Source organism: Enhydra lutris, unplaced genomic scaffold (genome assembly GCF_002288905.1).
Source record: "Enhydra lutris kenyoni isolate GAN:26980312 unplaced genomic scaffold, ASM228890v2 scaffoldscaffold9, whole genome shotgun sequence".
Lineage (NCBI taxonomy): Eukaryota > Metazoa > Chordata > Mammalia > Carnivora > Mustelidae > Enhydra > Enhydra lutris.
Genome location: NW_019154093.1, coordinates 7,490,745 through 7,511,813, shown reverse-complemented (window position 1 = coordinate 7,511,813; position 21,069 = coordinate 7,490,745). Strand labels below are relative to the sequence as shown.

Genomic DNA, 21,069 nt, shown 5'->3' with positions numbered 1-21,069 from the left:
CGCGGTGAGTCGGTGCCGGTCAGTCCCGAAGGCTGAGGGGCCGCGGCTGGGTCGAGCAGTGTCAGGAAGGGTGGCCGAGCGGGTCTGTGGCGAGGCAGGGTAGGGCGGCCGGCACCATGTCTAGGCAGGCGAACCGTGGCACCGAGAGCAAGAAAATGGTAACTCGGAGCGCGTGACCTCTGCGGGCGGGCGGAATGGAGGGGTTCTGGGGAAGGGGCCCGGCGCGGGGGCGCAGTTGGAAAAGGGGCTCCTCCCGTGAGCTCAGGGTGCTTCTGCGCGAAGGAAGGAGGTGGGGGCTGCCCGTGGGTGGGCAGGGGAGAAGTTCGCCGCGGGCGTCGCAGGCCTGGGGCAGGTTGGAAGGCCGCTGGAGCCGCTCAGAGACCCCTCCTCCGGGTCCTGAGAGCGCCGTGAGCAGGACCCCCGACGGCGGCGGTGGTAACAGTAACTACCACCGTCGTTCGCTCTCTTCCGGGGTGTTAGGCACTGGGCCAAGCACTCTACGTACCTTAGCTCATTTAATCCGCAAGTAACTCTCTTAGGTGGATAATGTTATCGCAGTTTTACAGCTCAGTTAAGTTTACCTAACTTGCCCAAATTTGCAACTTGGAAGAATTAGGATTTGAACACATGTCTCTCTAACTGCGAAACTTCAGACTGCTGGGCCCCGCTGTCTCTCACGTTGTGAGAGCAATGCTGGGCATTGCAAGACACGCTCACATACTGGTCTTAGCAGAAAGAACTTTCTGTTTGGAGGAGTGAGAGGTGGGCCCGAGTAGGCAGTTAAGTGATGTCCCTCTGGTGAGTGGGGGCGGCTCCTTTCTTGTCCTGGGAAGAGTGGGACACCGTGTAGTTTCATAAAGGTTGGCTGCAGGTGGCAGCTGGGACTGGAAAGTAAGGTAGATGACGTTTTTCTTCAAGTTAAGACTTCTTGATAAGTGTTCTTTTTCTATGCCATGTTCTTCCCTCCTCCAGAATTGCCCATGCTGTTTGTTTTCAGATTTAGAAATTAAATATCCAAGATTGCAGGTTGGGCCAGCTGATCGGGGCCCTTTGCCAACACTCAGCTCTAGAGGGGTGTGATTAAACATCCCTCACACCATGGCCTCTTAAAACAGGAACAGCACCCAAAATGGGCTGCAGGAGGCCCTTGTACTTCAGAGTAGTACTTACCCTTTTTGTCTCTCAGACCCCTTTTGAAAAGCTGCTGATGCCTATGGATCTTCTTCCTAAAAATAATAAATTGACAAACATATACACAGACATTTACTTATCCTTTGGGTGGATTTGTGGGCTCCCTGAAGCTCCTCCATGGATAACAGGTTAAGGATTTCTGTTTTGGGGGCATCTGGCTGGCTCAGTATGAGGAACTTGCAGCTCTTGATCTCAGAGTTGTGAGTATGAACCCCACATTGGGTGTAGAGATTACTTAAAAATAAAATCTTTTTTTTTTTTTAAGATTTTTTTTTGTTTACTTGAGAGAGAGAGAGCATGAGAGGGGAGAGGGTCAGAGGGAGAAGCAGACTCCCTGCTGAGCAGGGAGCCTGATGCAGGACTTGATCCCAGGACTCCAGGATCATGACCTGAGTCAAAGGCAGTCACTTAACCAACTGAGCCACCCAGGTATCCTAAAAATAAAATCTTTAAAAGAGAATTCCTGTTTTGGAGGAAATACCAAGAATTTCAAAAAAAAAAAAAAAAGTATATTTTGCTAGGAAACAGTCCTGTCTTGATTGATCCTCAGTTTCCTTATGTGTAAACTGGGGACAATAATGCCTACTTAGGATTAAGTGAGATAGCAGTATACAATGTATGGGGCATGGTAAATGCTTCCTCCTCCTTTTCCTAAGATATGAGCAGATACAAGAGGTCTTCCTGTTTAGTTTTCATCTTACTCTTATCCTTTTTTTTTTTTTTTTTAAGATTTTATTTATTTATTTGACAGAGAGAGATCACAAATAGGCAGAGAGTCAGGCAGAGGGAGAGGGGGAAGCAGGCTCCCCACCAAGCCCGATGCGGGCCTTGATCCCGGTACCCTGAGATCATGACCTGAGCCGAAGGCAGAGGCTTAACCCACTGAGCCACCCAGGTGCCCCCCCCTTTTTTAAACCTGAAATTCCTATTGAAATCTTTAATAATATTTTAAACAGGAACCCCCCAGGTTACCCTTAACCTCCAGTGTTCACTCAGCTTTGGTGAGTGGGGTAGTTTAGGAAAGGCCAGTAGCACACTCCCATTTCAAGGATTTTGCAATTCCTAGTGTCTCTGTTTAGAACTTCCTTCCCCCAGGGGCACCTGGCTGGACCTGGCTGGCTCAGTCAGTAGAGCATCCACAGAGCATGTGACTCTTAATCTCAGGGTCCATGGGATTCTCGGGGGTTTTGAGTTCAGGCCCCCGTTAGGCATGGAGCCTACTTAAAAACAAAACAAAAAAAGGAAAGAAAGAAAAAAAACCTTCCTTTCCTCAATGAGTAACCCTAATCCTCATCTAACTACTCCCCACTTCATTCACAGTTACTCAAATGTCACCTCCTCTGAGAGGCCTTCCCTGACTACCTGACTAGTTTTCTGTTCTCTTAATCTACTCCATTTTTCTTCATAGCGCTATTTCATTATGAATTACATAGTTGTTTATTTTCAGCTCCCCCCATGAGAATTTAACCACCAGAACAGGGATTTGTTTTGTTCACTGCTCTATTCCTAGCATCTAGAATGATGCTTGGCACTAGGCAATCAATATTTACTGAATGAATGACATGAAGGTTTGGTGCAGCCTCTCATTCACTTACTGCTGGCGCCTACTTAGGGCTTGTCACATGATCCTCTTTGTGGCCATCTGGTTCTGACTTGCTCTTCTCCTCCCAGGCAGTCTCCCCCTTTAGCAGCCCTCTTTCCCAGTTGACTGTACCTTCTGCTAATTGCTATGTTCCCACTTAAACCTTCCAAGACTTAAATGATTAATATGCCAAGGAACTAGATCTCTGCTTTCAGTCCGTGTGAACAGAAATAACCGATCTATCTGGCAAACTCTTCCTGAGCCCTAAACTCTTCCACAGCCCAAACTCTGTGCTGGGTGCTGTGAGAGATGCAGTCCTGTTCTGTAACCTTGAGGAGCACATTCCATGAGGCAGGAAAGTATACAACACAGTGGCATAATACTATCTGGTGTGGAATGCCAGCTTAACCGCTTACTTGACGTGTGACCTTGGGCAAGTTTCCTTATTGTCATAAGCATCAGTTTCATCATCTTTAAAAAATAAGTTAGAGGGGCGCCTCGGTGGCTCGGTGGGTTAAAGCTGTTGCCTTTGGCTAAGGTCATGCTCCCAGGGTCCTGGGATCGAGCCCTGCATCAGGCTCTCTCTCTGCCTACTTGTGATCTCTGTCTGTCAAATAAATAAATAAAATCTTAAAAATAAATAAAAATAATATAAAAAATAAGTTAGTGTAGTAATAGTATCTGTCATGGGGTTGTTCTGAGAATTCACTGAGGTGATGCATGAAAAGGCAGCAGCGTGATGGTGCACTGAGTGCACTTGGCGCTCAGTGAAAGTCAGCCGGCAAGCATCTTAGTGCAGATGTAGCCTTTATGTGTCTGTATCATGTTTGGTTCCTGAATTCCTTGTACAATCAAACCTTCCTTTATTTTGTGTCACGTTACTAGTAACCCAACCCCAGCGGCTCTGCTCTCCAGTGCTCCGGTGAACTACTCCTTGGACAGCAGCACTCCAGAGTCTCTAAGGGGAGGCCAGAGGGTGAGAGAGAGGAGTGAGCTCCATCCTGTCACTGACCTTCGCTCCCAGCTGTTGGGGGCAGTCACACTGAATCACTTTTGTTGATAAAAATAGTAAATGAGACTGTTGGAGCATTAGCTCCAAAGATCAGCCCCCTTAGGGAGATTTGTTATTTGTCTGGGACACTAACTGAAAAGCTTTTTGAAAACCCTCAAGTGCCGTAGCTCACCTGAACTAGGCCTTGGCTTAACTTGCTCGGCTCAGGTTGTGCCGGGAGTGCTTGGAGATCAGATCAGCTGTTCAGTATGAAACCACTCCTGTTGTTTGTTGATCCGCAAAGCATATTTCAGTACATTATCTCATGAGATCCTCCCAACAGTCCTGTAATCAGCATGACAGACTTTACTGTTAACCGTTTTTGTGTGAGGAGATTGAGATTTGCAAAGTGAAGTGATTGACCTAAAATCTCATCATGTGTAAGTGGCAGTCCAGACTCAGAATCAGGTCTTCTGACTACAAAGTGTTCTTTCTGTATGCCTTATTGGTTGTTACCGAGTTCTTTATATTGATTCAAAATCTCTTTCCTTGAACTTAGTTTAGGGTACTCTCCACACCACAGAAAACTAGTTTTTCTTTTTTTTTTTTTTTTGAAGATTTTATTTATTTATTTGACAGAGGGAGGGAACACAAGCAGGGGGAGTGGGAGAGGGAGAAGCAGCTCCCCACAGAGCAGGAAACCCGATGTGGGACTCAATCCCAGGATCCTGGGATCATGACCTGAGATGAAGGCAGACGCTTAATGACTGAGCCACCCAGGTGCCCCAGAAAACGAGTTTAAAAATAAAAATGGGCCCCTGGGTGGCTCCTTCAGTTAAACATGTGACTCTTGATTTCGGCTCAGGTCATGATCTCAGGGTGGTGAGATTCAGCCCAGCTTCAGGCTCCAGGCTAGGCATGGAGCCTGCTTAAGATCCTTTCCCTTTGCCCCTCCCTCTTTCTCTCTCTCTGTCTCTTTTTCAAATAAATAAATTAAATAAATAAAACAATATCTACTTTTTAAAAAAGATTTTATTTATTTGACAGAGAGAAAGATCACAAGTAGGCAGACAGGCAGAGTGGGAGGAAGCAGGCTCCCCACCGAGCAGAGAGCCCGATGCGGGGCTCAATCCCAGGACCCCGAGATGATGACCTGAGCTGAAGGCAGAGGCTTAACCCACTGAACCACCCAGGGGCCACCAATATCTACTTTTTAAAAAAGATTTTTTATTTATTTGAGAGAGTATAATAGAGACAGAGACAGAGAGCATGAGTGGGGCGGAGAGGAGCAGACTACCTGCCAAGCAGGGAGCCTGATGCTGTGCGATGCTGGGCTTGATCCCTGCACTCCGGGATCATGACCGAGCTGAAGGCAGACACTTAACCAACTGAGCTACCCGGGCGTCCCCAGTAATATCTACTTGTGTAGGTGCTGTGCAGCAGGTGCTCTACAAACATTATCTCACTGGGATCTCACAGTAACTTTCAAGGGCAGATAATATTGTCACCATCGTGCAGATGGGGAAAAACTGACTCAAGATACTTAGTGGTGGCTTAGATGGCATAACTTTTTACAGGATGGTGCTCAACTATAAGAGGACTGAGTCTCAGTTACTTAACCTATCACCTGTAAAGTGAGAATGGATAATGTTTGTTTTGCTAACCTCTCATGGTTATGATTAGGATCAATGAGAAACACTCAAGGCATTCTGAAGGTTTTATAAATGTTTATGGCCATTATTATTAATCACAATTAAAGCATCTAAATGTAAAAATGTTGCAGAAGAGATTCATGTTTTCTTCTGGGAGGGATAATGTAGTTACTATGTTTAATGAAGAAATTGGATTGGTTGAATTAGCTGACCTTTAAGGTCCCATAGAACCGTTTGTTACAAGGGTCACAGGACTGAAAACCCAGGTCAAGGGTAACCTCTTGGGGCGTCTGGGTGGTTCAGTTGTTAAGCGTCTGCCTTCGGCTCTCTCTCTCTGCCTGCCTCTCTGCCTACTTGTGATCTCTCTCTCTGTCAAATAACTAAATAAAATATTAAAAAAAAAAAAGCCTGATCTCTCACTCACCCTCCCTCCTCTCTTTCTGTGTGTGTTTGTGTGTGTATATTATCTGTTTATTATCTGTCTCCCTCCTATGAGATAGTCCCTGGACATAGTAAACATTGAATGAATGACTTTTCTATACCACAGCCCCATTCGTATTTTTAAAGTATGAAGACCTTCAAGTTGTATATTTGAATTGTGCACTGTTTCAAGTAGGCTTAGTTCATCATCAGAGATGGAGACAGACTTATAAATTAAGAGAGAGTGTGGAGAGCCTGGGTCAGGAATGCCATTCCCAGATCCTAGGCATACTGATTCTGTGATTGTGGACAGATCTGTCTAGAACCTTGGATTTTCTTATTGGTAAACTGGGGGCTGCTGCATGTATAAGCAGTTGACAGCATCACGGTATGGATCATGGTGGGGTGAGGCTGTTAGGAGTCTCCATCCAAGGGCTCATTAATAATGGAAAGAGAGGGGCACCTGGGTGACTCAGTGGGTTAAAGCCTCTGCCTTTGGCTCAGGTCATGATCCCGGGGTCCTGGGATCGAGCCCCACATCGGGCTCTCTGCTCAGCGGTGAGCCTGCTTCCCCCCCCTTCACTCTGCCTGCCTCTCTGCTTACTTGTGATCTCTCTCTGTCAAATAAATAAATAAACTCTTTAAAAAAAAATAATGGAAAGAGAGCTCTCCTGATTTAATGCAGCGGTGCCAACTCTATGGACTGGTAACTGCTGGATTGTCTCCATCCATTCATGTCCAAGCCATTCTAGTGCCAAACCCTTAACTTTACTAAAAAACATTGTCCTCCTTAATAGCTTCCCTTAATTGCCATATTTGGTAAATGGTCTCTTGGAGACACCCTGATCTGGCTGTTTTAGTTGAGTTTAAAAAGCTTCCTGATTCTGAAACTGATTGTCTTTGACTTCCTAGTGCAGCTAAGTTTTTTGTTACTGTTTTGGGGTGTGGGGAGTTATTAATATTGCACTTGTGGGGATCGTGGATAGAATGAACATTGGCTTAGAAACTTGTTTTTTTGTTTCCCAGAATTAATTTTGTCAATAGCTGTTTGTCCTTGGGCAGATTACTTAATCATTCTGAGTCTCCATTTCTTCATCTCTAAAATGAGATTAATTCCTTCCCGTTCTGCTTTACGGAATTCTTGTGGGACGGAAAATGACGTGATAAAAAATAGAACACAGTGTATAAGCAAAAGGCACTCACGTCACTGTTCTTACGGTGACCTTGCCACCAGGCCATGAGGATGAGATGAGGGGCCCAGATGTGCTGAGAGCCTGGGCCTTCACATTACGTGGACTTTGTTCCCCAGAAGACTTGAGGACAGAAAGGTGCTGTGCTCCGAGTTTGACACGCTTCCATTCAGAAGGGAGTGGCTGGGTGATTGCTTCTCTGTGAATCCATTGGTCCAGACGTTCTGTTAGCATGTTTCTCACTTGGTTTAGCTCTGTTCGTGCCTTTCCCCCACCTCCTTTCATTCTGTAGTCTTGGCATTACTGACCTTGTCACCTTCCACACTTCTGTTTCTTGGTGGGTAGGTGCCAGGAGTCTTTATCCGAGAAAGGGTTTCTGTGATTTTAACTGTGGTTGTAATAGAAACCAGTCCAGATCAGTATTATGGTCCAGGTACACAAAAGATTGGATTCCTCTCAGAGTTACCCCTTTCCTGGAAACATTTTCACTCTGTGTCAAGAGGAACATTATTTTTCCTGGTGCTGGTGACCTAGGAGGGGGCTTTTCAGTGCAATGGACTCTGGGACTTCCTTTCCTCCCCACAGACCAGGCCCATGGGTCCTTTGCTGCTCCTGGGTGGGGCACTGGGAGTGCAGCTGGACTCTAGGCCCCGACTCTGCAGACATTCTTAGATGTGGAGAAGCCAAGGGTCTCACCGTCAAAGGCACAGAAGCTAATATGTAAATGTCTTCTTCCGGTCTGTGTTTCATAGTGCCTGGTGGACGGCTACTGCTTCCCCTGCCCCCTTCCAGTTCTGGTGACCTGAGCTTAGGCTTGGCAGCTGTGGTGGGGTCCTGGGTTAGCAGAAACCCACCTTGATGTGTTGGAAGAGTGACTGCCCCATGTGTGAAGTGCCTTTTATAGCCCGCTCCGTAGTGGGCATGGCTAAAGCCCTGCCACCTTGACCCTGGGGGTGGGGCACACTCTTTGGCCACCCCACAGGGGACGTTGCTCTTTCCCACCAGACACAGAGGACCTTACTTTGAATCCTGACAGCCACACTGAGGCTGACCTAAACTCACTAAACTTTTTATTTTGTGCTTCTTGGGCCTGATTGCCTTTTGAACCTCTTTTAGAGCTCTGAGCTCTTCACCCTGACCTATGGGGCTCTGGTGACACAGCTGTGCAAGGACTATGAAAATGATGAAGATGTGAATAAACAGCTGGACAAAATGTGAGTAAGCTCCTCTGCAGGAGAGACAAGAATGGGGCTCCCTAGTGCACAGTCTGCATGGGCCTTTAGGGCCTTTAGGGCCTTTAGGGTTCTCTCTCATAACCAACATTTTGGGCATAGTTTCCACTGAGCTCATTTATTGGAATGTTTTGGGATTATCCCCCATTTTTCCTTTACCACCCGCAGCCTTACGTTCAGACGTAAGACTTTCATACCCCATGATAGAGTCTGTTCTCTCATTTTCTTCCCAGGGGCTATAACATTGGAGTCCGACTGATTGAAGATTTCTTGGCACGGTCAAATGTTGGAAGGTGCCACGACTTTCGGGAAACCGCAGATGTCATTGCCAAGGTCATTATCCTGGGCCACCTGGCTTTGCTGAAGGATGTCGCTGGGAGGCACTGTTGACCACTCTCTCCACCTCCCTTAGAGAGATGGAGACTATTTCGGACTATTCCAAAAGTCTGGCAGTTTAGGCAGCTGTCTGGGCCACAGAAGCCTTCCTGGTGGTGTGGGAATAGTGCGCGTTTTAAAAAGGGAAGAGTGGTTGGGATCATCCGTGTGGATGAAAGCCCCACTGAGGTGAAGGCCACATCTCCTCGGCTGTGAAGATGTGGCAGAGTAGCATGGGTGTGAGGTAGATAGGCTTTGGACTCAGACAAACCTGTCTTCAGATTCTGGCTCCAGTACTTACTAGTTAAGGGTAAGTAAATTTTAACCTTTTTTAATTACCACTTACCTCATCTTTAAAAGAAAATAAGAGCTACCTCATAGGAGGGTTGTAAGGAGTAAATGAAGTAATGACGTGAGCATTCAGGTAAATGCACTTAACGCAGTGTGCTTGTGGTAAATGGTCGCTATTGATAGTATCAGCTTTACATCTTGTAAAATTAATAATAAATGGTAATACGCCTCTAGCTTTGTGGCATCTGTTACCTGAAGGTTGGTTCTTCGTGTTGTAGAGCACGCTGGCCCAAATTCTAGAGAGGGCTGGCAGTGAAGAGCTCTTTGTGAAGGTTTGGAAGTAGGAGAGTGGATAGAGGGAAGGACGTCTTCAGAGTAATTCGGTCACAGTGACCGTATTTGCTTTCATGAAGAAGGGTTCAAGGTAGCACAGACTGAAGACAGGGCAGTGGGCTGCGGCCTCTCACATGTTGGTTCTGGGAAGCCACCTGTGTCAGAAGTGTAGGCGGACAGGAGGTTGCCTGATTGTATGAGGCCTTGAAGGAGAGGGGTGTGGAATTGTGCATAGATGCTTTTCCTTTATTGCCCTGAATACCTAAAGCCCCAGTGTTTTGCAGAGGCCACAGTTTTTTTCCCGAGCCACTTACCTCTCCTTCACCAGTCCCATCCCTTCCCTGGTGTGCAGCCCCCATTGCTCTTCCCCACGGTGCTGTTGTGTTCCTCTGACAGGTGGCGTTCAAGATGTACTTGGGCATCACTCCAAGCATCACCAATTGGAGCCCAGCTGGTGACGAATTCTCCCTCATTTTGGAAAATAACCCCTTGGTGGACTTTGTGGAACTTCCTGATAACCACTCATCCCTTATTTATTCTAACCTCTTGTGTGGGGTGTTGCGGGGAGCCTTGGAGATGGTGAGTGCAGCTCCTTACCTTCCGGGACACTGGAGATGTAATAGGGGCTCGGAAAATGTTTGCATGAATGAGAGAGAAAAGAAAGGGCTTTGGCTCATCTCAGCACTCTGCTGCCTGAGATGTGATGGGACCGAGCATAGGATCCAAGTTGGGTGTCTCTACGTGGTGCTGATTCTCCAAGAGTGGCACTGTCAGCCCCCAGAGCCCGGGAACACCCATTCCCAGATTGGCTCATTTGGTGACAGTCTCATTTGTGGGTGTTCTTCGCTAAGTCTGTCCTTAAGGGTCGGGGCCACTGCTTTCTACAAGGGAACAGTGGAATCGGTGATCTCATCCTTGTGGAATACCAGCCCCCTCAGCTGGACTGCTGTGGATGAGTCAGTTACAGCCCCCTCCCCTGTGGCTTCCCAGAGGCTGTGGCTAGCAGCTGCGCCTTCATTTTCCCACTGTCCCCCAGGTCCAGATGGCCGTGGAGGCCAAGTTTGTCCAAGACACCCTGAAAGGAGATGGCGTGACAGAAATCCGGATGAGGTTCATCAGGCGGATTGAGGACAATCTCCCAGCTGGAGAGGAGTGACCGTCCCCAGGACTTGAGGGTCGCTAGCAGGAGAACTTGTTGGAATCAGAAGCCTCAGAGCTCCCTCTGCCCCTTAGAACTCAGTGACTCTTTATCACGGTTGTTACATATTCTCCTAACTCTGTTTCCATTCGCCAGCTAATAAAGAGCAGACTGTAATAACAGTCCATTCATCCCCCAAGTGTGCACATTCGGGAGGGAAACTCTTTGCTCCCTTTCCCTTCAGAGGGATTGGATGCAATCATCTTTGGTCGGACTAGAAAGAGCTCAGCCAGTTTACATTTCCGTTCGGATTTTCCAAAGCAAAACCCATTTTGACCCTGTTAAGAGGCAAGCCTGGCGCATCTATTCCTGGGCCTTTGGAATGCCAATGGTGAATGGCTGAGAGAATCCAGGGTTGTGGGGTGGGGGTGGGGAGGCTGATGGGGTGGATAGGAATTGCTAGTTGTAGTGTGACACACTCTAGTGCTTGCCCGGAAAGGGGAGTTATGCCGGGAACACTGACTTCTGGGAAGCCACCCAGGTCTTGTTCCTCCCTGCTGTTTGGAGGCGACATCTCCTCTTTTTATAGAGGGTCCATCCTTTTTTCTTACAGATTCTTCAATAAAGACACATTCTTGAGTGAAATCCTAATCATGTCCTGTTTTCTTTCTGGAATTCTACCAAAGTGGAGTGAGGAGGCCAGCTAAGTTCCTGGGCCCTGCCTCACACTTACCCGGTCTAGGAATGGCTCCTCCTTGCAGACCAGAGGGTCCGGGAGACCTGGATGCAAATACCCCTGCAAAGTCACTTTTGGGTCTATTGTCTAGCAAAACCTGGAAGCGGACCATTATCCCAGATATACCTAAAATGGACTATCTTGAGTTCTTGGCCACTGAGTAGGAAGGCGTGGCTAGAAAGACCTTGTCTTTCTTGGAGCATGGGAGGAGTGCCTGGCTGGCTCAGTCCGTGGAGTGTGTGACTCTTGATCTCAGGGGCATGAGTTCAAGCCCCATGTGTGGTGTAGAGTTTACTTAGAAAATAATGATGGGAATGCAAGCCAGATTGGTAAAGGTTTGAGAGAATTAAAGAGTACCAAGGGTACCAAGTTTTTCTTTCAAAGAGCTTTGGGGGCGCCTGGTAGGTGGTGCAGTTGGTTAAGGCTCCGGCTCTGGACTTCGGCTCAGGTCCGAATCTTAGGGTCGTGGGACGTAGCCCCCCGGGCGTCGGGCTCCGCGCTTGTCAGGGAGTCTGCTTGGGATTCTCTCTCTTGCTCTGCCCCTCCTCCTGCTCACGTGCTCGCTCGCTCTCTCTTTCAAAATAAATAAATCTTTAGAGGGAGGAAAAAAGAGCGAAGAAGTAGGGTAGTGTCTAGCGGGGCGTGTGAAGTCAAAGGAAAGTTAAACTTTTGATGTTGGGTACAATTTATTGCGTGCTTACCACATGTCAGACATTGTACTAGCACTTTACATTACCAAATCCACAATAATTCCCTTATTTACAACAATTCCATTTTTAGAGGGGAGACTACAAGTTGCCCAAGGTCATACAGCCATTAGCTGGAGAATCTAGTGCACAGAGCCCATGTTCTCTTTTTTTTTTTTTTTTAAGATTTTTATTTATTTATTTGACAGAGAGAGATCACAAGTAGAGAGGCAGGCAGAGAGAGGGAGGGAAGCAGGCTCCCTGCCAAGCAGAGAGCCCGATGCGGGACTCGATCCCAGGACCCTGAGATCATGACCTGAGCCGAAGGCAGCGGCTTAACCCACTGAGCCACCCAGGCGCCCCAGAGCCCATGTTCTTAACCACGATGCCTGGTTAGCCCTGTGGGGAAGGAGGGGAGCAGTCCTGCAGCCACCTCCCCAAGCCTTACAGAATTTAGGATAGCTTTTTGGGTGCCTGGGTGGCTCAGTCAGTTGAGCGCTGGACTCTTGATTTTGCTTAGGTCATGAGATCAAGCCCTGTGTTGGGCTCTGTGCTCAGTGATGGATCGGCTTGTCCCTTTCCCTCTACTCCTTTCCCTGTTCTCTCTCTCTCTCTCTAAAATAAAAATCTTGGGGCGCCTGGGTGGCTCAGTGGTTGGGGCCTCTGCCTTCGGCTCAGGTCATGATCTCAGGGTCCTGGGATCGAGCACCATATTGGGCTCTCTGCTCAGCAGGGAGCCTGCTTCCCCCTCTCTCTCTGCCTGCCTCTCTGCCTACTTGTGATCTTTGTCAAATAAATAAAACCTTTAAAAAGAAATAAATAAAATAAAAATCTTAAAAAAAAAAAAAGAACTTGGGATAGCTTTCCAAGGGAGGGATCGGAGACTGTCAGGCCATATTGGCAGCACTGTTCCTGGAGACAGCCTAGGCCTTTGGAAGTCCAGATCTCAGGTTTTTTGGGGGATGGGGCCCCCAGGCTTTTCCCAAGGTTAGGGCACCGGCCTGAGTTGAGGAGAGCCATTATAGATGTGTTGTGAATGAAGTGTGTCTTGACTGCATAGGTTAGGACCAGGGTTCTGGGACACCTAAGAAGAGGCAGTTAGCACAAGACCTGCCTCTTCCTGCTGGGTCAGGCCACTGAAGCGGGGGAGGGAGAGGTCACTTTTGTGTTCCCAAGTATAGGGAAGCTCCCACTGAGATCCTGTCCTCTGAGCCTCTTTACCTCGCCCTCCAGGGACAGTTTGGGGCCCTAGGGCAGGTCAGCTGTATCCTTAGCATCCACTGTTGAGCTGGGTCCGATCACTCCAGAGTGTGAGTGAATGAAGGAGATTAAGGGAATGGACGCTGGGCCCAGGTGTGGAAGCACTGTGTGGTATCTGGGGTCTGTCAAGACAAGGGATCGACCCACCCCTTCTTCTGCAGGGGGGGCACACCCTTCCTCTTCTAGGACCACACCTACTTTCCAGCAGCCGTGGTCTGGTATGAGGTTTTAGATCTTTCCTTTTCCAGAGTTAAACACAGGCAGCATTACAGAGTCGGCAAACTGCAGGAACAAAGCCCCCTTGGTGATTTTTCCCAATGGCAGCCCCACAATTGTGTGATGTGCGCCCAGAGGCTGAGGTAAGGGAGGGGCTGTTGGACTGTGGAGCTGCTTGGAACATCACCTCATCATCTCTTCCCAGTGAACCAAACATACAAGTCTTAGCAACCTAACTTCAGGGCCAACCCCCCCCCCCACCCCGAATTAGTTCACTGCGGATCGTAGAGATCTCTACTGCTGTGACTCTGAGGCTGGGGCAGCCACCTCCCGCCTAGGCTATTCCGCATTCTCCGTGATGTGCTGGCACACCCTCCAAGCAAGATGGGACACGTTTGCTGGCTTTCTAGGAGGGGCTGAACAATGAGGCCAGCAGCCTGGTTGAGTTCTGGGGCTGCAGGAGACGGTCCTGGTGGCCTTTGGGCTTGACACAGGCTAGGCAGAGCTCCAAGGAAAGGCCTTGCTCTGCAGCCTTTGGCCACCAGGGGTCTCCAGATCACCACTCTACTGCCCCAGAGTGACCACTGGACCCCTGGTTTCCATAATTTGCTAGGAGATGCACCTGATGGGACAATTCCCAGAGGCCGGTCAGAACCCGGAAGCACCCCCTTCTTCCAGCCACTCCCGTAGCATCTGACAGCAAAACTTGCATGCTGCCGGGCTGAGGGCCTGCCTGCTGAACCCAGAGCCTGGGGAAGAGCACTTTGGCAAAGAAGTATGTCGCCCCTGTGCCTACCCCAGGCTCTCCTGCTGGCCTCAGTTGGGTAAGCTAGCACTGAGTCCTCCCCTCATCAACCCCCTTACTTCCCGAGTGGAGACCAGAGCACCAGCACCGTTCCCCTGCTGCAAGAGAGTCCTACTCCTGCCCTCCACCCCCATCAGTAATGTTTCCCCTGGCGGATTGGCCTCCCCTCTATTTGTACTGGGCATCCAGAGAAGGAGGTGGCAACAGAAATTGAATTAAGTAAAATTAAAATAGTCTCCTAACAAGCAGTTCATTGTGGACGGTTGGGGGTGGTGGGGAGGAAAAGCATCCTCCCGTTCTCTTGGAGCTTAAGTGCTACCATGTGCTGTTCCCTGGAAGCCAAAGGGCTGGGGTGGGGGGGTGGCGGTAGGCGAGGAGCCTCGCTGTTACCGATCCCCAGCCTTTGATGTAGGGCCAGGCCTGACCCTAGGACAGCCGATGGCCACTGCCAGGGGAGCTGTGGGACACAGCGCATTCCTGGGGGCAATTTACCCTTCTGGCAGGAGGAGAGGAAAGTTTCAACTATGGGGAAGGGGGTGGAGAGAGGGCACAGCAGATGAAGTTAGAGGGTGGGTGTTGCGAGGGACTATGGAGGGAGCCAAGGCATAGGGCAGCACCATCTTACCACCTCTGGCTCGCTGAACTGGCTTGGGCAGAGGCCTCCTCCAGGAAGCCTTCTCTGATGGACCCAGAGCTGCTGAGGAGCAGCACCTTCACTCCACCAGACATGTGGGCTGGTCCAGCTAGAGCCCCAGGGATGCCCAGAGAAGCCGCTGCTCTTCCCTCCTACCTCTGGGGGTCCGGACTGTCAGCCATGGAGACATCTGGGACTGAGCCGGGCTGATGAGGTTAGGAGGACAATGAGGTGACATGAGAGTATGTGTGAGTGAATGTGGGTGACAAATGTTATTCATAGCAACAGCAAGTATTTATCGAAGAGTGACTAGATGCCAATCAGTGCTGGTCTAAGTGCTTTACATATGTTTTTCCTTTAGCCTTCACAACAACCCCATCCCTGTGCCCATTCTGAAGATGGGAAAACTGAGGTACACAGCTAGGGCATAGTAGATTCAGGCCCCAAGCCCTACGTTATGTGTTCTGTGTGTAAGTGGGTTTCAGTGTGTGTCTATTTCCTTGTGTTCCTTGGAGAGAGTGTCTGTATGTAAACTCTTTCATTTAACAAAAATGGAGCCCTGTGCTGGGGGCTTGGGTCCCGGGGACAAGAGGACAGGGAGATTGTGGCAGGGAGGAGAGATGTTGAAAACAAGAGACAAAGGCAAGTTCCGGCTCACTGCTTACTGGTTGCAAGACACTGAGCAAAGGATTTGATTCTGAGCATCCGTTTCTCCTCTGGTTCAAAATGGGGATTATAGTAATGCCCACATTACAGACTGTTTTGAGGACGAACCAAGATGCAGTGTGTATTCCAAATGGTCCCTAATTGGCAGTTATGATGAACAGGATTGTTATTATGAAACTGTCTTGTAAGACTACTATGTGTGGATATCTGAGGGGCGGAGTGTGTGCCGAGAGTGATTCTATGAACTCAGGGCTGTGTCCGGGATGTTCATCGTCGTATCCCCAAGCATCCAGGGCTACTTTTCAGCACAAAGTAGGTGCTCAAGAAATGTTTATTGATGGCGTGTTGACTGAGTGAAGAAGAAGCCAGGAGGGCCCACACAGAGAGGGGTGTATGGGCCTCCACCGGGACCTGCTACACCGTTTTATGGGGCTCAGTGCAAAATGAAAATGTAGAACCTCTTGTTCAAAAATGATTATGAATTTCAAGACGACCAACAGAGCAGTAAACCAAGCCCAGCTGAGCAGGGAGCTCTGTGTGATTGCACCGGCAGGCGTGCCCACGAAGCCAGCCCTGGCCTCCATTTGTCTGAGTACCCAGCTGTCCCCAAGCCCAGATGTCCTGGAGAGAGAAGAATCAGACTCCAGCCATGGTCTGCCATGCTTCCCAGCCTGACTGAGAGGAGGTAAGGAAGGGAGGGCAGGGGGAGAAAGCAGAGGGAGGGGCCAGAGACCTGCAGACCTCTTCCCCAGGGAGCCCTTCCAGAGCCAGGCCAGGCTGACAGCAGCCCTCCGCCCTCCATCTTCAGGAGCTCCCCGCTCCCCGCACCGAGCCACCAACCGGGGCACTGGGTGGTCTGGACACATGTGGTCACATTTAGATGTTGATTGAACCAAAATTGTTGTAAGATTAGAACATTTAAGATACCTTTAATTTCCCCAGCATTACTGGGATTTTTGAGGATGGGGCTGAGAGACCCCCGGGGTGAAAGTGTGTTGGGGTTGCAGGAGGGTCTTTTCTTCTCTAGTCCTGTAGGAGAGGCCTCTGGCAACAGAAAAGAAAGGTGGGAGGGCGAGACAGAGGGAAGGACTTCCCAGGAATTGTAGAACCAGGAGTCAGTCCTCCAGCAGATGTGGGAGTTGGGGGTGGGGATGGGGGGCTACAGAATCACCAAGGCCCTGGTAGGGCAGGAATTTGCCAGCACCACACCCCTCCCCAGACTATCTGCACACCCTAGGCCACACATCTGTGCAAACATCCCCCTCCCCTCCTCAGCTTGCCAGACAGATGGAATGGTGGCAAGAAGAAGGTTCTATCCAGGCCCTCCCCAGGATCCAACCGGGGGTGGTTGGAGCCTAGAGAGTTTTCTTATTGGCAGATCAAGATAGATATTTAGAATGAATGGGAGACTTATGGTAACAGCAATAAAGATTACGCACATTAATTGAGTCACTTCTATGTCCCTGGCCTGTGTAGACTATATTAACTCTCTTCCATCCCCTGTGGCACAGTGGGTAGACGGGGCCAGTCTGCCTGAAGTCAGCTCCTAGCTCACCCTCTTCCCAGCTATGTCACTGTGGGTGAGTCAGTTAACCTGTCTGAGCCTCAGTTTTCCCATCTACAACATGGGAACTGTGATGATACCGATCTCAAAGGGTTTGCGAGGATTAAATGAGTTAATCCACATAAAGGCCTCCCAATAGTGGCTGGCAGGGAGGAAGGGCCCTGTGAAAGTTAGCTGTTATCATTCGGGACTATCATTATCCCTCTTTTAAAGAGGAGGAATTTGAGGTTTGGGGAAATGAGGTCACTTGCCCACAGTCACAGAGAAGCAGAATTGGGATCCAAACCCAGGTCTGCTTGACTCCTCAGCCCATGCTCTGAACCATTGGGCGGGTGCCGGCACCGGCTCTGCCAGGGGCTGTGCTAAGCAGGTTATACGCCTCGTCTGGTTCATTTAAAACCCCCACCCCATTTGATAACCCTGCTCAGGTCTAGAACAATCCTTTTTAAAAATTAAAAAAAAAAAAAAACTTTTAGAGAATAAAATTTTAAAAAATTTTAAGTAATATCTGTGTCCAATTTGAGGCTCAAACTCATGACCCCAAGATCAAGAGTCACACATTCTACTGACTGAGCCAGGAGGCGGGTGTCCTAGAATAGTCCTTGAATCCTCTCTGCCAGCCTCTGATTCTTGGGCCTGAGGGAGCTGAAGCCCAGAGAGGGGCAGTAACTTGTTCAAGGCCACACAGCTGACGACCCCTGGCAGAGCTAACCCACTGATAGCCGGACACCACCAGAAACAAACCAAAAATGGAAGCCCCTGGCAAGTGGGATGGCCTAGCCCAGAGGTGAGCCTTGACGGGACAGTCTGCAGACATCTGGCTCTAGGACACTCATTTCCTGTCTTGAAGTTTGCTATGCAAAGAGCTGGTGGACAAGGAGGCAGCTGTGGCAAGGTCATGGCAAGGCTGTCTCAGTCTCTGTTGGGGGATGGGCAGCTGAGGCCCACCTGTCCAGGAAAACACCAGGGCTCCAGGACAACAGGCCAGGCCCCCAGGGTGGGTTGAATGAAGGAGCTGAACTCTTTCCCGCGGCAGGGCATTGGGCAGAAGAAGAGAGAGGGTGGGGACCGTGTGTGCCACACAGAACCAAGCCCCAGGGCCTCAGGATGTTCAAGGAGTGAGTCAGGAGAAGCAGGGGTGGGACCCTGTGGGCACTGGCTGACTGTGTGTCAGTGTCTGTGTGCATGAAGCCCAGAGGACCCCTTACCTGGCACAGTGCAGCCCCCACCCGCCAACTTCCTCTTCCATGAGTGCCCCTCCCCTCTCTAAGAACAGCTCGCACCCAGAGCTAAGTGCTCTCCATGGATTGAGGGGTGTAATCCTCACAACCAGCCTCCCTGAGAGCTCTTCAGATGAGGAAACGGAGCACCAGAAGTTAGGTACCTCGCTGCAGGGCGTGCAGCTGCGGAGTGGGGCACTCGGACTTGAACCCAGGTAGTCTAATTTCAGAGTCCAGGCTGGCAACTTTCAGTCCCTGCTCTTCAGCTCCCACCCGCTTCCCAAACACTCGCCAGCCCCCATCTGATCCCTATCAAGGGCCTGGTTCTCAAATCAGCCTTGGTGGAGGGCTAGTGTCCTCTCAGGTCCCTCGCCCACTGGCCCCCTCCCCTTCTTAGAGGAGTGCCCCAGCCCGGCCCAGCCCCCCATGGTCCCTCCAGGCTGGCTCAGGCCAGGAGGCCAGAGCCAAAGACCTCTTGTAACCTCCCCAGTCTGAGGGGTAGGACAGGAATGGGCCCAGGCTCTGGAGGTGGGCAAGGGTGAGAGGCCCCACTGAGGAGTGGTGGGGTTGGTGTGTACCTTGGCAGGAGGACAGCAAAGTGGGAGGCCCTTGGAGGGCAGGCAGTAGAAGGGGGAGGGGGCAATGGAGGCAGCCCAGACCCAGAGACAGGCTGCTGCCATTGGCCCTCCCTATTCTTTTTCTAGACCTATTGAGGGCTCAGCCATTTCCCATTTAGAAAACACACACACACACACACACACACACACCCTCACCCCAAACTTCCTTCTGCTGACCTCAGTTCATCTGAACTCTCCCAGTGCACTCGCTGTCTCTACCTCCCCTGAGGCTTTTCCTTCCCTCTCTGCAGTCCGGTTCCTTCCCACCCCAACCAGCAGTCCCTCATTGCTGGACTTCTGTGACACCTGACCCTGGGGGATCCCGGGCCTTCTAGAAACGCTCTGTGCCTTTGCCTTCTGAGTCACTGCTCTCCTAGTTTTCCACCTCACCTTCTTGCTCTGTTTTGCTGATGTCTCTTCCTTTGCATGCCCCGTGAGTGTCGGTGTTCCCTGTGTCCTGGTCCTGGTGTGGGCTTCCCCCTCTCCCTGCCCTCCTTCCCTAGGCATTGCCTAAGTGACATCAGTCATCATGTGTCACCATGGGCCCCTAATCCCTAGCCCAGAACTCTCACTTCCCTTCTGGATACATGGAAACCCCACAGGTGTGTCCAACTCAAAGCATCTGACCACCTTCCTTCTTAGGAACCTCCCCGTTGCCTAACCACAAACCTAGGTGCTGTCCTTGATACCTCCTTCCTTCCAGGCCCCTCACCCCTACATCCAAATTCTGCTGCATCCCCCTCCTTAACTCCTTTCACCTGCTTGGGTGGACCAGCAGGATTATCCCAGCGCTTCCCCTCCCCCACCACCGCGTCCCTGTCTCTGTGTTCTGCACAGACTGCGGGAGGGGGGCGGGCTCTTTCTAAAGCACAGTCCTGACCATGTCTCTGTGCTCTGCTCCTGTCTTGGGTGGATTCCCATTTCCCCGAGGGGAAGTCTAACCAGCTTCAGCACGGCCTACAAGATTGCGCGGCATCGGTCCCTGCCTGCCTCTGAACACACAGGCTCACCTCCCTTGACCCAAAGGTGCAGCCCACGACAACGACAGCTCCTCCTCCCTCTCCTTTGAGGGCTCGAGCCCTCCACCCTCAGCTGAGGTCACCATTTGCAGGAAGCCGTGGACTGCTCTTTTAGGGACCACAACTCCCGTGCTGCCCCATCCCCGAACTGACCATGCCTTCCTTAGTGGCAGGGTCTGTGTCCCCCTAGACGGTAACCCTCTGGGGCAGGGGGCCCAAACTCAGACACAGGGTGCGCGAGGATGAATGGGAACACGCGGGTGTGTGGGGTCTCAGCTCCGGACGCAGAGAGGGGGGCGCAGGTCGAGGCCGAGCGAGCGCTCTCTGCCGGGCGGGGCGCGGGCCTTGGCGGTGGCTGTGGAAAGAGGAGGGTGGAGGCCCCGCCCCGCCGTGCCCCTCCCGCCGCCTCGGCACCCCCCCACCGCCCCGCGCCGCCCGCCCACTCCGGCAGCAGCCGCGAGGGGCGGCCGGCAGAGCGACGCGGAGCCCCGCCGGTGCGGACCTCGACGACGCCCCCTGCCCGAGCCCGCGCGCCCCGGTGGCCCTCGAGGGCCGGGAGCGGCGCCCCGCGGTCGCCCCTGCAGGTAAAGGCGGGGAGGCTGGCGCGGACGCGGGGGTTGGGGGCTTCGAGGGCAGGACCCGGCCTAAGCTGCCCCTGAGACTGTCTGGGCCAGAGGGCCAGCGGCTCCGGCTGCGGGGTGGGGATGAGTTGGGGACTCAGGCCAGGGGGTCGGCGCTAGAGTGCGGGAGCCTGTCCCGTTCCCTGCTCCCCGTTTCCCCGGCCAGAGATGCCCAGGCAGAATCCCGGGTAAAGCCCTCTCCTTCCTTCCTCTCCCAGAAGTGGGGGCCCCAGCCACAGACGGCTGGGTGGGATCCCCTATGATGGGGCTCTGGGTACATCACTTCACCTCTGGGAGTCTCCCTTCCCACCTGCGAAATGGGAGCGACCAAGCTTCCCCCACAGGGCTGTGGAGGATAGAGGAGGGGTGAGGGGCCTTAGAGCCCCCTCCAGCCCCAGGCAAGGGAAGCCCCTCAGCTCCTCCCTTCCCCCTCTCCCATCTTTCTGCCATTCCTGGCCGGCTGGCGACCTTCCAGTTCCTCTGTTTTTCTGCTTCTGCCCCCAAGTCCCTCCTGTGCTAGGTGTTCTGGCAGTGCTGGAGACTGGTTTGTCCCTACCAGAGGCTCAGCACACCCCCACGGCAGCTCAGACCTGAGACTTGCAGGGGTGAGAGGGGCTGGGGTCCGAGGGCC

The 21,069-nt window shown here is 51.2% G+C and overlaps 1 protein-coding gene across 3 annotated transcripts; it reads left to right on the top strand.

The window, feature by feature from the left end:
* On the top strand, positions 1 to 11,040 carry LOC111143446 (trafficking protein particle complex 3). Of its 3 annotated transcripts, none has more exons than XM_022497200.1 (5): positions 1 to 158; positions 8,143 to 8,240; positions 8,492 to 8,591; positions 9,654 to 9,836; positions 10,294 to 11,040. In XM_022497200.1, exons 1-5 carry the CDS (start codon positions 117 to 119, stop codon positions 10,411 to 10,413), a joined length of 543 nt encoding a protein of 180 aa, XP_022352908.1. In that variant the 5' UTR covers positions 1 to 116; the 3' UTR covers positions 10,414 to 11,040. The 3 variants fall into 3 exon arrangements, with proteins under 3 accessions (XP_022352908.1, XP_022352907.1, XP_022352909.1); XM_022497199.1 differs by having other exon boundaries at positions 9 to 158; positions 8,468 to 8,591; XM_022497201.1 differs by lacking the exons at positions 8,143 to 8,240; positions 8,492 to 8,591 and having other exon boundaries at positions 9 to 158.
* The last annotated feature ends 10,029 nt before the right edge of the window (positions 11,041 to 21,069 follow it).

Coding starts and splice junctions, on each gene's coding strand:
- LOC111143446 (XM_022497199.1), top strand. CDS start 117: ATGTCTAGGCAGGCGAACCGTGGCACCGAGAGCAAGAAAATG. Junction 159..8,142: donor GCACCGAGAGCAAGAAAATG/GTAACTCGGAGC, acceptor AACCTCTTTTAG/AGCTCTGAGCTCTTCACCCT. Junction 8,592..9,653: donor CCGCAGATGTCATTGCCAAG/GTCATTATCCTG, acceptor TTCCTCTGACAG/GTGGCGTTCAAGATGTACTT.